At 36.6% G+C, this 15769-nt stretch overlaps 1 protein-coding gene across 5 annotated transcripts in view; it reads left to right on the top strand.

Moving 5' to 3' along the window:
• Window positions 1-15769, top strand: part of LOC120474087 (uncharacterized) — a 38240-nt gene that overhangs the window by 3305 nt on the left and 19166 nt on the right. The window contains exons 1-2 of one of the 5 annotated variants that reach the window (XM_039664269.2): window positions 13961-14405; window positions 15061-15144. The exons of 1 other annotated variant lie outside the window; for it this stretch is intronic. In XM_039664269.2, the coding sequence (XP_039520203.2) occupies window positions 14079-14405; window positions 15061-15144 (411 nt within the window). In that variant the 5' untranslated portion in view covers window positions 13961-14078. Of the gene's footprint in view, window positions 1-4568; window positions 5100-5260; window positions 5833-9788; window positions 10250-13960; window positions 14406-15060; window positions 15145-15769 lie in introns of those variants that run through there. 3 more of the 5 variants (XM_039664270.2, XM_039664272.2, XM_039664273.2) reach the window with 3 other exon arrangements.

The raw sequence follows: 15769 nt of genomic DNA, 5'->3' as shown, positions 1-15769 counted from the left end.
GCCAGTAATTTACTGTAAAAATGCACTAAAACTCAAGTTAACTAAAAAATACAAAGTAGTTTTAGTGCATTTTTACAACACTGTTGCCAGTAATTTACTGTAAAAATGCACTAAAACTCAAGTTAACTAAAAAATACAAAGTAGTTTTAGTGCATTTTTACAACACTGTTGCCAGTAATTTACTGTAAAAATGCACTAAAACTCAAGTTAACTAAAAAATACAAAGTAGTTTTAGTGCATTTTTACAACACTGTTGCCAGTAATTTACTGTAAAAATGCACTAAAACTCAAGTTAACTAAAAAATACAAAGTAGTTTTAGTGCATTTTTACAACACTGTTGCCAGTAATTTACTGTAAAAATGCACTAAAACTCAAGTTAACTAAAAAATACAAAGTAGTTTTAGTGCATTTTTACAACACTGTTGCCAGTAATTTACTGTAAAAATGCACTAAAACTCAAGTTAACTAAAAAATACAAAGTAGTTTTAGTGCATTTTTACAACACTGTTGCCAGTAATTTACTGTAAAAATGCACTAAAACTCAAGTTAACTAAAAAATACAAAGTAGTTTTAGTGCATTTTTACAACACTGTTGCCAGTAATTTACTGTAAAAATGCACTAAAACTCAAGTTAACTAAAAAATACAAAGTAGTTTTAGTGCATTTTTACAACACTGTTGCCAGTAATTTACTGTAAAAATGCACTAAAACTCAAGTTAGTTTTAGTGCATTTTTACAGTAAATTACTGGTAACAGTGTTGCCAGTATTTTACTGTAAAAAACCTGGTAAGGTCTAACAGTGTAACTTAGGCCTTATTTACTAACGCTTTTACGTCTTTCACACTGGTATATTTTACAATACAGTTGCTTACGAAACAGGGTTTCAAAACTCACAAAGTCATGGAAAAATATTGTTTATTCAATATATGTTTTTCAACTCTAAAATATTTAATTGGCTAGAAATCTGTCAGTGCAATCTATACAAAAGGATTTATGAAAATCTTTATCCTGTAAAAATCATAAAGGATTGAAAAAAGATGGCAAATGTTTAGAAAAAATTGTGTCAGGCTAAATGATTGAAGGGAAAACGGTGTACACATCATGCCTTATAGGAGCTGTGCTGTCGCTAATGAACTAATCTAACAGTGTGTGTGTGTGTGTGTGTTACTGCATGGACGGCTAATTTCACCAGCGTTCGTCAGAGTTATTATGATGAAGCCGCACCTGAGACCCCATGCCGGCTGTGTGCTGGTTAGTAGTGTTGCATTATCATGTGGAGTGTAACATCGCATTATTATACTTCCAAAAATATACGACTCGAGTGATGATAACCAATGAGCTGGAAATGTCCTGAGGGCAGAAATCATCTGTGTATATCTGTGATTGGGGATTCACTCTACTGTATCTCTATGCCTGATTATCTTGAGTGTGTGTGAGTGAGTGGAAGGCATTAAGCTTTAAATCTGATCTCATAACATAGTAATGTAATGAGCCCCTCAGGGATGAAGATTTGGAAACACACACACACACACACACACATTCAGACAGACAGTCACAGGTTTTCCCTATATTCCTTATGTGTTGTGTTTTTATGTGAAATTGTGCATATCAGTTTGATTCAGCATGATTGATGTGCACTCCTGACACTAATAAATAAATTACTGTCACTGTAACATTTTTTTATTTTAAAACATTGGTCAAATATCGATGCTGGAGTTAAGTCTATAAGTAAAGACCGAGCGTTTGCATCATTTTGTGATGTAGTTCGTTTTCCATCAGCTGGTGTAACGGTGTGGTTGTGTGGTGTTGTTCAATAGAGGCGTGTTTACGGACTGGTGATGCGGGGCTTCTGGCCCGAATGTGGAAACACAGCTTGAGTTCGTCCTCAGTGCTCGGGGTTCGAGACTACCGGCTCGCTGTTAGCCCTGACTTACTGGTGACTAGATTTAAAATAAATAAATCATAAGTAAAAAGCCATACTTTTTTTTTTTTTTTTTGATAACCCTTTAGATTATTTTGTCCCTTTTCACTGTCCTAATATATCACTGTACTAATATATCAGTATTATTCACTGTCCCTTTTCTAAATAAATAAATAAATGAGGTCCTATTCTTAGTACTTATAAATCACATATGAATGTCTTATTCTGTATGACCATACTCTAATCCACCCAATACCGAAATTTAACAATCTTTCTTACTATTGATAAGCAGTAATTAGGAGTTTGGGGCAAAAGTTGTAGTTAATAGTTAGATAATAGTGATTGGACCCTAAACTAAAGTGTGGCCACTTTTTAATGATTTAGAAATTGTGTTCATGGCTAGTACACATGAAATGTCCTGTCGTGTGACTTGCCTTATTCATACAGACATTTTGCTAATTCTTTTGTCCTTTTTTTTTTTTTCAAAAACTATACTTCTATAGAAATTATTCTTAGAGATCTAAACTTTTCACGTAGGCCTATTTATTAACCAAAAGTATGATTATTTCCCACATTTTATACTGGTCAACGTGTTGTGTGATATATTTCAGTAAAAACCAGAGGCTCATTAAAGGACAACTCCGGCGCAAAATGAACCTTTGGTCTAATTACACATTGTTAACTAGTCAACCGTTATCTGAGATTTGTTTTCATGATTGCCGAATGTAAATAGTTTTATCTCTAAAAACAGTTTAGCCTATAACGCTAGTATAATGCTAGTATATATAGGGCATAGTGTAATGACAAATAAAAATCAGTTGTTATCCCTAAAAAGGCTCAAAATAGCCCCATACCAACACGACAGCATATTAAGGGTCCCTACATTCAAAACGAAGCATTGAGAACTTTGTCAGTGTCCAAACAGTTTAATAAGCAGATATTTTATACACACCGAATGTAAATAGTTTTATCTCTAAAAACAGTTTAGCCTATAACGCTAGTATAATGCTACTATATATAGGGCATAGTGTAATGACAAATAAAAATCACTTGTTATCCCTAAAAAGGCTCAAAATAGCCCCATACCAACACGACAGCTTATTAAGGGTCCCTACATTCAAAACGAAGCATTGAGAACTTTGTCAGTGTCCAAACAGTTTAATAAGCAGATATTTTATACACACAGTCAACTTCGCAAAAACAGGAAGAAGCCATCTTGGAAAAATAGTCTCTACCAGTCGATCTAAGAACGCCGATCCAAGTGCGCTGGTGAGATGTGAATAAGGTGATAAAGTGAGCGCGAACTGTAGGCTACGTGTACATATTGAAGACAAATAAACGGTTTGTGTTTGTGTTTCTTCTGGAAACAACGGATCATATGAGATTCTGCACAGTTCAGCGCACTTGGATCGGCGCTCGTAGATCGACTGGTAGAGACTATTTTTCAAAGATGGCTTCTTCCTGTATTCGCGAAGTTGACTGTGTGTATAAAATATCTTCTTATTAAACTGTTTGGACACTGACAAAGTTCTCAATGCTTCGGTTTGAATGTAGGGACCCTTGTTATGCTGTCGTGTTGGTATGGGGCTATTTTGAGCCTTGTTGGTGGTAATAACAAGCGATTTTTATTTGTCATTACTCTATGCCCTATATACCAGCATTATACTAGCGTTTTAGGCTAAACTGTTTTTAGAGATAAAACTATTTACATTCGGCATCATGAAAACAAATCTCAGATAACGGTTGACTAGGTAGCAATGTGTAATTAGACCAAAGGTTCATTTTGCGCCGGAGTTGTCCTTTAATAACGTTGGCTTATTCCAAATACTTCAAATTGCATACTTTGTCTTTAATAACAAATGTGCATTATTAGATAAATAAAACTTAGCTATACTTTGTACAAAATACTATTGTATTATAATGTATTATTTAGGAAGTATAGACCATTTCAAAAGATGTAAACAACACTGGTCCAGAAGCACTTCCTGTTTCAGTTTGTAACTGTTTTCTTTATTTCACATGTAAAGAAAACATCTTAAAGATGTTTGTTTAACTTTTTGATTCAGTTTTAAATGTTCTGTTGGTTGTATTTTATCCCAGCTTTTATGTAGTGTTAAAAAACTGAAACAGGAAGTGCTTCTGGACCAGTGTTGTTTACATCTTGTGAAATGGTCTATACATTGTTACAATGATAATTTCCAGCACACAGTTAAAATATACCTAAATATATATTTTTTATAAAGTGTAAATAAATACACTTTTAAAAAATAAATATTTTTTAAAATATATTTTATATACTAAAGCACAATTATTTTATTGTGTGTTAAAATTTGTATTGTGAAAATAGGTAAATATGCATCTAGTACAATTTTTGTTAGTATATTTGTAATGTACTATTGAAAAAGGAAATGTATGTCAAATACAATAAAGTATAGACCATTTCACAAGATGTAAACAACACTGGTCCAGAAGCACCTCCTGTTTAAGTTTGTAACGGTTTTCTTTATTTCACATGTAAAGAAAATATCTTAAAGATGTTTGTTTAACTTTTTGATTCAGTTTTAAATGTTCTGTTGGTTGTATTTTATCCCAGCTTTTATGTAGAGTTAAAAAACTGAAACAGGAAGTGCTTCTGGACCAGTGTTGTTTACATCTTGTGAAATGGCTACTTTTTTCACTCGGGCTGTGCATCAACGCAGAAACCTAACCTAACCCAGTAACTTTTGGTGAGCCTTTCTCTGCAAGCATGTCAAAAAATAAGCCGATCCGATTTCGCTCCCCTTCTGGCGTAGGAAGAGGATCTTGTTATTATATTAATCTGCACGTTTCACCCTCGGACCGCCATTTAGTTTCGCGAGCGAGTACTCTAACTGACACACAATGGCAAAAGTGCGAGCAAAGCACGCGAACTGTTCGGTCGTTGGCTGCACAGACGAGCACAGGACACTGCTCAGAGTCCCAGCCTCAGAGAGGACCAGAGAGCAGTGGCTTGGCTTTATTTTCAGCGGGAATCCCCCAGAAACAGTCAGCAAAAACCTGCATGTGTGCGCGAGTCACTTCAAGCCGGAGTGCTTTCGCAACCTTGGACAGTATAAAGCAGGGTTTGCTTCAAAGTTGTTCCTGAACGAGGGGGCGATACCAACAGAACGACGAGGCAAAAATGCAGATGAGGAACATGTGAGTGTTTTTAAAGGGCAACCCTTTTTTTTAAACTTAATGATCTGTGTAAGACTGCTGTCCATTGATTCGAGTACATTTTTGGACATTTGTAAATAGTTTGTTTTAGTTATCTGGTGTAAAAACGTGTGCGAGTGCTGCCCTCTTCAGGTTGAACGGTGGCTACTGCAGGTGAATTTTCCTATTGGAAGTTGTGGTGCCATGTGACATAAGCAGGCACGAGCTCACCACACCTTTGTCATATGCTCAGCCCCTGATATAAAAACATCGTATTAGTCCAAAGCACTGTAGCGAGTCAGGAGTTGGAATTGTTAGTACCACCAGGATAGTGAATATTAGCATAGTTGTTAATAACATAGTTAGCTAGTAGGTAAGTATTGCACCAGGATTCAGTATAGATTCAAGTTAGCATTAGCTTTATCTGTGTTTAGTGCAGGTTAGGATGGGACGTAGGTGTTGCGTTGCTGGTTGCAACAGCACCGCTGGACTGCATAACTTTCCAGCAGACTTGAATATTAGGCGCCGGTGGTTGTATGCACTTGGCATGCAAGACCGTGAGTTCCCGTCTATCGCTCGAGTGTGCAACCTGCATTTTACACGGGATTGCTTCTCCAACGCAATGGAGGTGGAAATGGGCTTCTCCACACAGCTGGCGCTGAGAAGCGACGCCGTGCCAAACGCTCATCCTCCTCGTCCTCCTCCACGGACTGCACCCGCGCGGCGGCGTCTTAAAGTGAGTGAGCATATTATTTTTAATCACAATTTAGGCTAAAATTAACCCTCTTGATGTCAATCAGATTCAAAACAAAAACAAATATTCTTTATCTGTATTAAAGATGGTGGACGTTCTCATGGCAACTCATTACCTGCTAATCGGTTTTTGTCAGGTGACGTCACACTTGTGAGACACTAAGTGCATTATGGGCATAGCCGCCATTGCTGGGGTTTTCTGTTGTTGGAGAATGGTTTTTTCATTCTTTTTTTAAACTAAACCATCCACACATCTTTGTGGGGACTCTCCATAGGCGTAATGGTTTTTATACTGTACAAACTGTATATTCTATCCCCTTACCCTGCCCCTATTCCTAAACCTACCCATCACAGGAAACATTCTGCATTTTTACATTTTCAAAAAACATTACTTAGTATGATACACTGTTTTCCTCATGGGGACCGCTGGCTGGACCCCACAATGTAGGTGATTTTCAGGTTTTACTATACTGTGGGGACATTTGGTCCACACAATGTAATATAAACAGAAACACACACACACATGCACCTGACAATGCACACGCAGAGAGAGTTACGTCACGTACCACATGAGTGATTTCAGCCTATCTGAGAAGGGTCTGACTGCAAGACTTCAGATTACGCCCCTTCAAGTTTTCGCCTTTAAAGGGTCATGAAACCCCAAACCAAATTTTCTGAGATTTTAACAGAGATATGTGTTTTTTCAACACCATTGAAGACAATGTTAGCATCTGTTAGTTTTAATAATAAGGTTAAATTGGTTAAATTTGAGTTTTTTTTCCCCGCTTTTTTCGTCTTCCGGGTTTAAAATTAGAGGTCGACCGATTATCGGCGGTCATTTTAAGCATTTTTTATGCTTATCGGTATCGGCCATTTTCAAATCCGATTTGCCGATAAAATAATTTTATTTTGAAATGCGCTATTTTTGGCTCTAACGCAGCCACCTCTGTCGGACCTCACCACTCTGTATACTAGACTTATGTCCAGTGGTGGAATGTAACGAAGTACAAATACTTTGTTACTTTACTTAAGTACATTTTTCACGTATCTTTACTTTACTTAAGTAGAATAAATAGTGCATACTTTTTACTTTTACTTCGTTACATTTTGCAGCAATTATTATACTTTCTACTCCACTACATTTTTACAACTTCTGTTACATTTTCTGATCAGTTTTTCCCCTGCCAAAACGTAATCTGACCATCCGTTCGTTTGCACGTTTGTCTCACCAGTGACGTTTGGTTGCCATAGATACATCAACTAAATGCGTCTCGGACGCAGTGTGTTTATCGTGCAATTTATTCGCGAAAATTTGTTTTTACGTGCATAGGAAACGCACCGTGTGTAATATAAGTTTGGTTAGGATAATGGCAAGCCAAGAGGTTCAGAATTACACCATAAATTAATCGCGTTTACTGCCAAACATAGTTATTAACATATAGTAAGGAAAAGCATGATGTGTATATTGCCTAATTGCAAGCTTGTTTCAGCTAATGGTGACATTTTTTTCCCCCCATCATTATTGAACATCATTATAGGAGTAGGCTATTAGGTTGAATGAGCTAGAATTAAATGTTTTATTAATCATTAGAAAATAGACATTAAGAGAATAAATTGTTATGCAAGTACTTTCACTTTTAATACTTAAAGTACATTTTAAATCAGGTACTTTTTACTTAAAGGATTAGTTCACTTTTGAAAAAACTTTTGCTGATAATTTACTCACCCCCATGTCATCCAAGATGTCCATGTCTTTCTTTCCTCAGTCGAAAAGAAATTTAGGTTTTTGATGAAAACATTCCAGGATTTTTCTCCATATAATGGACTTCAATGGGAACCGGATGGTTCAAGGTCCAAAAGACAGTTAATAACAGTTTCAGTGCAGCTTCAAATGTCTTTAAACGACACCAGACGATGAATAAGGGTCTTATCATGGGAAACGATCGCTTATTTCAAAACTTATTCCAAAAATGTAACTTTTCTAAGGACAAATGCTAGCCTTGCTCTATTCTGTGAGGCGCGTTTGCAACGTCACCTATTACGTAATTACGTTCAAAAGGTCACGGGCGACGTAGCCGAAAGTACAGAGTCAGTGTTTACAAGTTGAACGCATAGGTTGAACGTGCAAACTAACTCAAACGCCGTTTACAAAAAAAGGAATTAAAAGGAAAAACAACGATGTCGGACGATTTTGATTCTGTACTTCCGGCTACGTCGCCCGTGACCTTTTGAACGTAATTACGTATTACGTGACGTTACAAACGCGCCTCACAGAATAGAGCAAGGCTAGCATTTGTCCTTAGAAAAGTTACATTTTTGGAATAAGCTTTGAAATAAGCGATCGTTTCGCATGATAAGACCCTTATTCATCGTCTGATATCGTTTAAAGACATTTGAAGCTGCATCTGAAACAGTTATTAACCGTCTTTTGATACTTGAACCATCCGGTTCCCATGTAAGTCCATTATATGGAGAAAAATCCTGGAATGTTTTCATCAAAAACCTTAATTTCTTTTCGACTGAGGAAAGAAAGACATGGACATCTTGGATGACATGGGGGTGAGTAAATTATCAGCAAAAGTTTTTTCAAAAGTGAACTAATCCTTTAAGTATGGTTGCCATTGTGTTACTTCTACTTTTACTAAAGTAAATATTTATCTGGTTATTTGTACTTTTACTTAAGTACTGAGATTCAGTACTTCCTCCACCACTGCTTATGTCCACGCACATCTGATTCGTTGGGAGTCACGAGTCCGGCCAATCAGCGGAGATGGTCCTCACTGCAGAACATGAAATCCATGGGGAGGAGTGAGTCCGCCCCCTGATCCCCAAACCCAACCCTAATCCTACCCATCTCCACCCCGTGGATCTCATGTTATGCATTGAGGTGCTACTGAATCAGCGCGGCAAGCTGAAGGCACTGAAAGTTTTGCACTCTCACACCGAGACCACTCGCTGACTGGAGCTGCTTCACTGATCACGCATCAGTTGTCTCTCAAAGTTAAGGCAGCTGCAGATTTTGCTGAAGAAGCATTGCAATACACTGAAGTTGCAAAATACCTCAATATAATACAGCCCTGTGATTTCCGCGATGCAGTAAACAAACGGAATGGCGGACTCCAGTCATAGAAACAGAATTTACTGTATAAAGCGGAATATCACGGAGTTTGTCAACTTTTTGATGAATTAATAAAAAGCAGGTCAGTACAAATCAAACCGCAAAAAGACTATTTAAATATTAATCCTGCGTGTCTCTAATGAATGGCGCTGACGCGTGATTTCATTTACCACACACACACAACACACTCTGGAGCACGCGTGACGCTTGCGCTGTTTTCAGCCTCATCCGGATCATTATATGAGGACATGATTGCATAAAAAACATCTCCAGAGTCGCTCGATTGGTCACTTTATGAGCTTTTTAATGCTTCAACAACTGAGAAAAGTTATCATCACATCATAGACAAACGGAAACTCAAAGATCTCCACGGCTACCCGTCAAAATAAAAGTTCGGTTTTTCACAAAGCCCTAAAAATGTAATTTTTGTTAAACTGTAAATAAATTGAATAAGTTTAATGATTTTAACTAATTAGAAATGCTTTTTGATTACTAAAATTTTATTTAAACATTAAAATAGAGTCTTTAAGTTTTACAAAATGTTTACAGAACGCTGCTGGGTGCTCCCTGCACTTTATTATTATTATTATTAATAACAGTTCTCATATTCAAAGATATGTTTAATATCATTTAAAGAAAGTATTTGTCAACTTAATTTTGACATTAATTTACAGTTTTAAACCAAGACATAGGCTAATATATACATATATATATATATATATATATCGGTTATCGGTCTATTTGATCTGTAATAATCGGTATCGGCATCGGCCCTGAAAATCACATATCGGTCGACCCCTATTTAAAATCTTCATCGTAGGCTGTGACGTGGCAGAGCACAAGGGTGTGCGTTGATGACTCATCAGTGTCTCATAATTATTAATGAGGCTTAGTTTTCATATCCTATGAGAAGACACTGCTCTTAATTATTCATGACACCACGTGGATCTTTCCAATGACAGACATGTCAAACTGATATCGCGTAGTAGAGGAGACAGGAATGACCATCATGGGACGCAAGTGTATATTTTCATGGTGCAGAAGTCAAAGTGGATTGTCTATGTTTCCCCGCGATGCTGCCAGGGCTAGACTCTGGCTCCGGGCGGTTGGTTGGCCATCAACCATGGACACATCTAATCTGTACGTGTGCCGCAAACATTTTACCAGAGAGAGTTTCGAGAATTGGAGAATGGTGGACTTTGGCCTTGTCGACGACCAATGCAAGTTACGTCTTGCGAGTCATGCGGTACCAATTCCCGAGGACTTTTCTATCCCTTTAGAGGTAGGTATGTGTGTGTGAGTCTAAAATGTAACCCTGATCATTTTACTTGCCTTTTGTTAAATAAGCGCTCGTTAGTAAAATTTTAGATATTTCGATAATACATCAATTGTATGCTTAATTCGTGTCATTAAATATGTCATATGTTTACATTTTTTTGGGAAATATTTCTTTGAAATTTAATATGTCTGTATTTCAGTGAGCGCGTAGCCTATAGGTTATGCACAGAACGTTTTGTTTTTGTTTTTTGTGAAGCGGAAAATTAATTGTATTCAAATATGTGCATTTATAGTGTGTATATAAAAGAATATATATTTTATAATGACTTTATAATTATACATGTATATTAATATGTTTTAAATAGAATTACGATTACTGTAGGCTAATATGTAGCAGAGCATTCAGTTAAATTTGAAAGGACAATAATAAAGTGTCAGTGTATTTCATTAGACTTTAAAGGTTCTCAAAGCAATCCTGGGTGTTGACGTTCGGAATATTTTCAAACAAATCGGAGGCTAGCTTGACCCTCCCTCCTCCGCATCTCATCTCCTCCCCCTCACTTCCGTGCTTCCTGAAATAATTGTGAACGTGCATTTCTAGCTAATTATATCCTTGTGTGGGTTTGGCGAACATAAGCGCCAATTTAGAAGAAAAAAAACAATTTAACGTTACCCACCTGTCAAGCAAAAACAGAGCAACCTGAATGTCGGACTGGAAGCCCTTCTGCCGCCATCGTTCAAAAGCTTTGCTACCGATGTAAATTCGGAACTTCGCACGTTCTTTTTTCGACTCCTTCTTCTTTATAATTTGTTCTTCAGATCGACGTCTCTTTGGTCGTGTGTCGGTCATTTTTCAAATTTCCCTCTGATGCTTCTCTCTCCTTCACACACACACACACACCCCCTTCATGTGCGCGCGCACTAACCCCCCAGACCCACCCTCAAATACTTCTTGACAGTGATTGGCTAGAACACTGTTTGTTAGGTTTCGTGGTCCGGGTGAGACGTGATTGTTTTTGTTGCCGTTTGTGGAGCCCGTGGTGTCTACAGAGACCGCGTTTTTTTTACAGTGTGTTTAGGGGACAGGCAGCTAGCCGATAGTGAGGAGACGTTTGATGTATGTGACAAAAAATGTTTTGGCCCCACATCGCTTAGAGAACCTTTAATTTTGCAAGCTATAAAAAAATATAGCGTTTCCTCAGGTTTTACCACTGATTTTTTTTAGTAACAGTTGATATGCATGGGCCACGGACGATGACAGTTCCCCTCTCCCCTGCCGTGCCGCGCCACACCCACACCCCTCCCTTCTTCTCACAGCCATCCACGCCCATTTAAGTTGCATTTTTGAAAAAGATTGTGACTTGAGCTGAACGAGGGGTGTTTCATGACCCTTTAAAGCAGTGCTGCACAGATTGGTGTATTGAGAACAGACAATGCACATCAAGTTTAACATAAACTGAACATGCTACAGTTGATTAAACTGACTCTCAGCTGTTCAAGAGCCGACATGCTCGTTTAGTGATTATAGTGTAAGAAATATTGCTATGTATTGTTTTATCAATTATTCTCAATTAGAGTTGGAGCAAGCACTGACATCCTTTGGAATTGGGCTTTATTTATATATTTTTTTCTTATTGTATGCCTGATTCGCTGATTAAAAATGTTGACTGATATCAACAGCATATAATGAACAGCTAAATGCACCGCTGACAAACAGATCTTATATTTTTTTTATGATATATATGAAGAGTTCAGATGCAAAAGCCTCTAAGTGCCATTTGAAATTTTCTTCTAGAATGATCATTTTTTTATCAAGCTTGTGTATTTAAGTTCAGTGATTTCACTTAAATGGCAATGATAATTACCTATTAATTGTTATTTAAGTGAAATTACTGAACTTAAATATACAAGTTTGACAAAAATCATCATTAAAGAAGAAAATTTCAAATGGCATTTAGAGGCTTTTGCATCTGAACTCTTCATATGTAGCATAGGGTTCTTTACTCAACTCCAAATGATATTTTTTTTGCTAGAAAAGGTTCTATAATGACAAGAAAGAACCCTTTTGGCACAAAGGTTCTTTATAGGCTATTATTCATTCATATATTACATTATTCTGCAATATTTTGTTGTTGTAATTAAATTGTTTATTAAACTTAATATCACGTTTTAATCATGCTGATTTTTGGAGGAGAAAATCTGAAATGGCACTCTTTGTGGTATATTGATTAACTACATAAAATGATATAAATATATACATTTTCTAACCCCATATCTTAAATTTTGATATAGAACATTTTGGGGGTTCCAAATATGTAGCGCTTTAGAACCTTTTAAGGTTCTATATAGAACCTTTTCTTCTAAGAGTGTATAATCGATAATGAATTTTTTTTTTTTGCATCGTTTTGCTGACGCTTACCTATAGCATGTCCTAAGAGCGTACACATCAAGGTTGAAAGGTCTATCAGAGGAGCTGTGATTGTCATCTGTATCTCAGAATGAACACAAACGCGCTAGCTCCACATAGACCTTGTGTCGTTCACAATACACTGGGACTTCACATCATGTATGCATATGTATAGTTTGTTGTTTTATTGTACAGTTAAATAAATGATTACATTCTCAATTTGTGATTACCCTTTGGTTTGTAAACATCATCTAGGCTTATGTATGTTACAAGTAAAATATGTTCGATATCATGTTGTACATATGGTCACAACAAAACTAATATAAGTGTTTCTATACTGTATTTCTATAAGTTGGTAGGTCATGCAAACAAAATAAGGCTTTACATATTTTCTAGGTACAGGAAGGCAAAGCTTTATTTTGACATTATGACAACTTAATAATATGTGAAAGTCTGACAGTCAGATGAGTAATAATGTAATTACTGATAACATAACGCTCACAAGCACAAGAACACATTTCACATTCAAAGCTTGTGCAATATAAAACCGAAAATAATCTTTTTAATCCACTTGATTGCAAAAATATCTTTGTAACTGTAAGAAGCCATGAAATCAGAGCACAGTAACAGTACCTATAGTATATTTATTGCATTTAAGGCTTCTTGAAATCCTGCATAAACTCCTGACTCTGGATATTTTCGGCGAATTACATCAACCAATGGTTTTCGATGGCCTCTTACTAAAGTATCTCCCTTCAGGGCCCACTCCATAATAATGCGGTACGACACCAACCTGTATTCTCTGAGAGGATAGCACATCATAAATATAAGCTTGGAAATGCATGACAAGATTCATTCTAAATCTGTGACTCATGCTTTGAAATGGTTGCAGGAATCACTTACTCTAACGATACCTGGCCGTCTGGTCCACTCGGCATGCTTTCTTGTCTTTCACCAAAAGCTCATCTTCGGTGTATTCCAGTTCAAATAGATACGGTTCGGGATTTGAACCAAAGTATATAGGAGGGTCGGGTCTATATATATATGTATATATGTGTATATATATATGTATGTGTATATATATATGTATGTGTATATATATATATATATATATATATATATATATATGTGTGTGTGTGTATTTATATGTATATGTTACATATATAATATGCTATATAAATTACTTTTGAAATTGAAGCATTCTAGACTGAGAAAAGGCATAAAAATGTATGTTTATTACGCATGTGGCTGAAAGACATCAACTCCCAGAATGCTTTGCTTTGTTGTCCTTCCGAGGCCACTCTCAAACCACGCCTACCGGTTACAGGCGGCAGTATCCGAAACATTGATACAAATAACGTTAGCCTTGCGTTGATACATCGTATGACTCTATAAATCGTGAGTTAGTTGATACATTTCAATCGAAATGGTGCTAAATTGCGTTGTACCGGGATGTACAACCAAAACCAGGAAAGGACAAATAGTAAGTTTCCATCATTTGCCGATCAGAAGTTTGGAGCGATGTAAACAGTGGCTGCGGGCTATCAAACATCCGAAGTTTGGGGAGGACACCGATTTGGAAAACCTGAAAACCCGTAGGATTTGCAGTCGCCATTTCAAGCAGGAAGACTATGAACCGAACGTGCTTCGAATGAGGAGAACCACCCTGAAGGACACCGCAGTTCCCTCTATATTCAGCTTCCCTGATGACGACCAGCCTGGCCCATCTGGGACTAAACGAATTCGCCGAGAGGTAAGACTCACTAATAGTCGACTCTATTTCTGGGATCACTTGACACAAAATATTGATTTAAAAAGGATTTGATTGATTTAAAAACGATTGTATTGCTTCCGCTGTAGAAAATAGTCCGTTCCGTCTTCTGAACTGCGTCCATGGCAACGCTCTGGCTTTCATGGCAACGGTGTGTGTGTTATCAAGAAATCACAGACCGCATTCTTCATAATAATTCAACCAAACCATAATTATAAAGTGTTATAGTAGTTAGCAGTAAAAAAATAAATTTAGAAAAGTAACGTTAGATAAACAATTACTCATAAGTTGTATATAAGTTGACTGTTCTCAAAGTAAAGCCACTGACTGTTCTGTAAAACTGAGTTAGCATATTTGTCTATTTATGCTAATGTTACCACACGTTGAGATGTCTGCAGAGACAGATACATTTGCGAGATGAGGCTGATGTAGTGCAGACTAGAACAAAATAATGTTCATTACTGTAAGCTTACAAATATAATTGACACCCAATTTTGGTAAAACCTCAAACGCGTATATGTTAAAGGTGAAAAAGCCTTTTTATTTGGTCAACGAAAAAAAACCTGCATTGTTTTCACTTCAGAATAAGTTCAGTGCTATGAAATGTTATGTAATGTTATTGAACTTGTCATTTCAGACTCCAATCTCGCCTGAAGGTCAAGAGCCATTCCTGCTGACCTCAACACCGCTCAAAACGCCCGCCTCTGTCCGAGAACAGTTTGTAAGTTTCTGAAGAACCAACATACTTCACAACATATTCTGTTTTATATTAATTCTAAATTAACTGTATGACATCTATTTTTTGTTTTTTTTTGTTTTTTTAAATCATGTTTTTTTTTTTTGCTAAAACAGTGATTTTGTACAGGCCCCAATTTGGCAATTTTAAAATGCTATAGAATGATCTGTGGGGTATTTTGAGTTAAGACTTCACACACACACACACACACACACACTATGGGGACATCAAATAATTGTTTTACATCTTATGAAAAGGGGCATAATAGGTCTCCTTTGAAGTGAATGATCTATGGTAATGGTAAAATAATGGTATGACCGCACTGAAAGGTAAATGTAAATTATATTGTAATCTTGGTTTTGTCTATTAATAAAATGCTCACACTCTCAGCCTGTTTGAAATGAGGATTTATTTGTGTTCAAGTTTATGTATTAACCCACGCCAGTATTAACTTACTCTAGGAATTAGCTTTCTTGACTTTTTAGACTAAAAATTACACTTTGTTTGAATGTTTACCAGGCGTTACAACACAGACAATTGCAAATAAATATCTAACAAGTCTTCTTTATGTTTGGCCGAACACGATGAAAGGCTTTTAGCTGTTCTGAAA

This window comes from Pimephales promelas, chromosome 13, assembly GCF_988280905.1.
Source record: "Pimephales promelas chromosome 13, fPimPro1.hap1.1, whole genome shotgun sequence".
In the NCBI taxonomy this organism is placed as follows: domain Eukaryota; kingdom Metazoa; phylum Chordata; class Actinopteri; order Cypriniformes; family Leuciscidae; genus Pimephales; species Pimephales promelas.
Note: the sequence above shows the minus strand (reverse complement) of the source record. Positions and strands in the feature narration are given on the sequence as shown.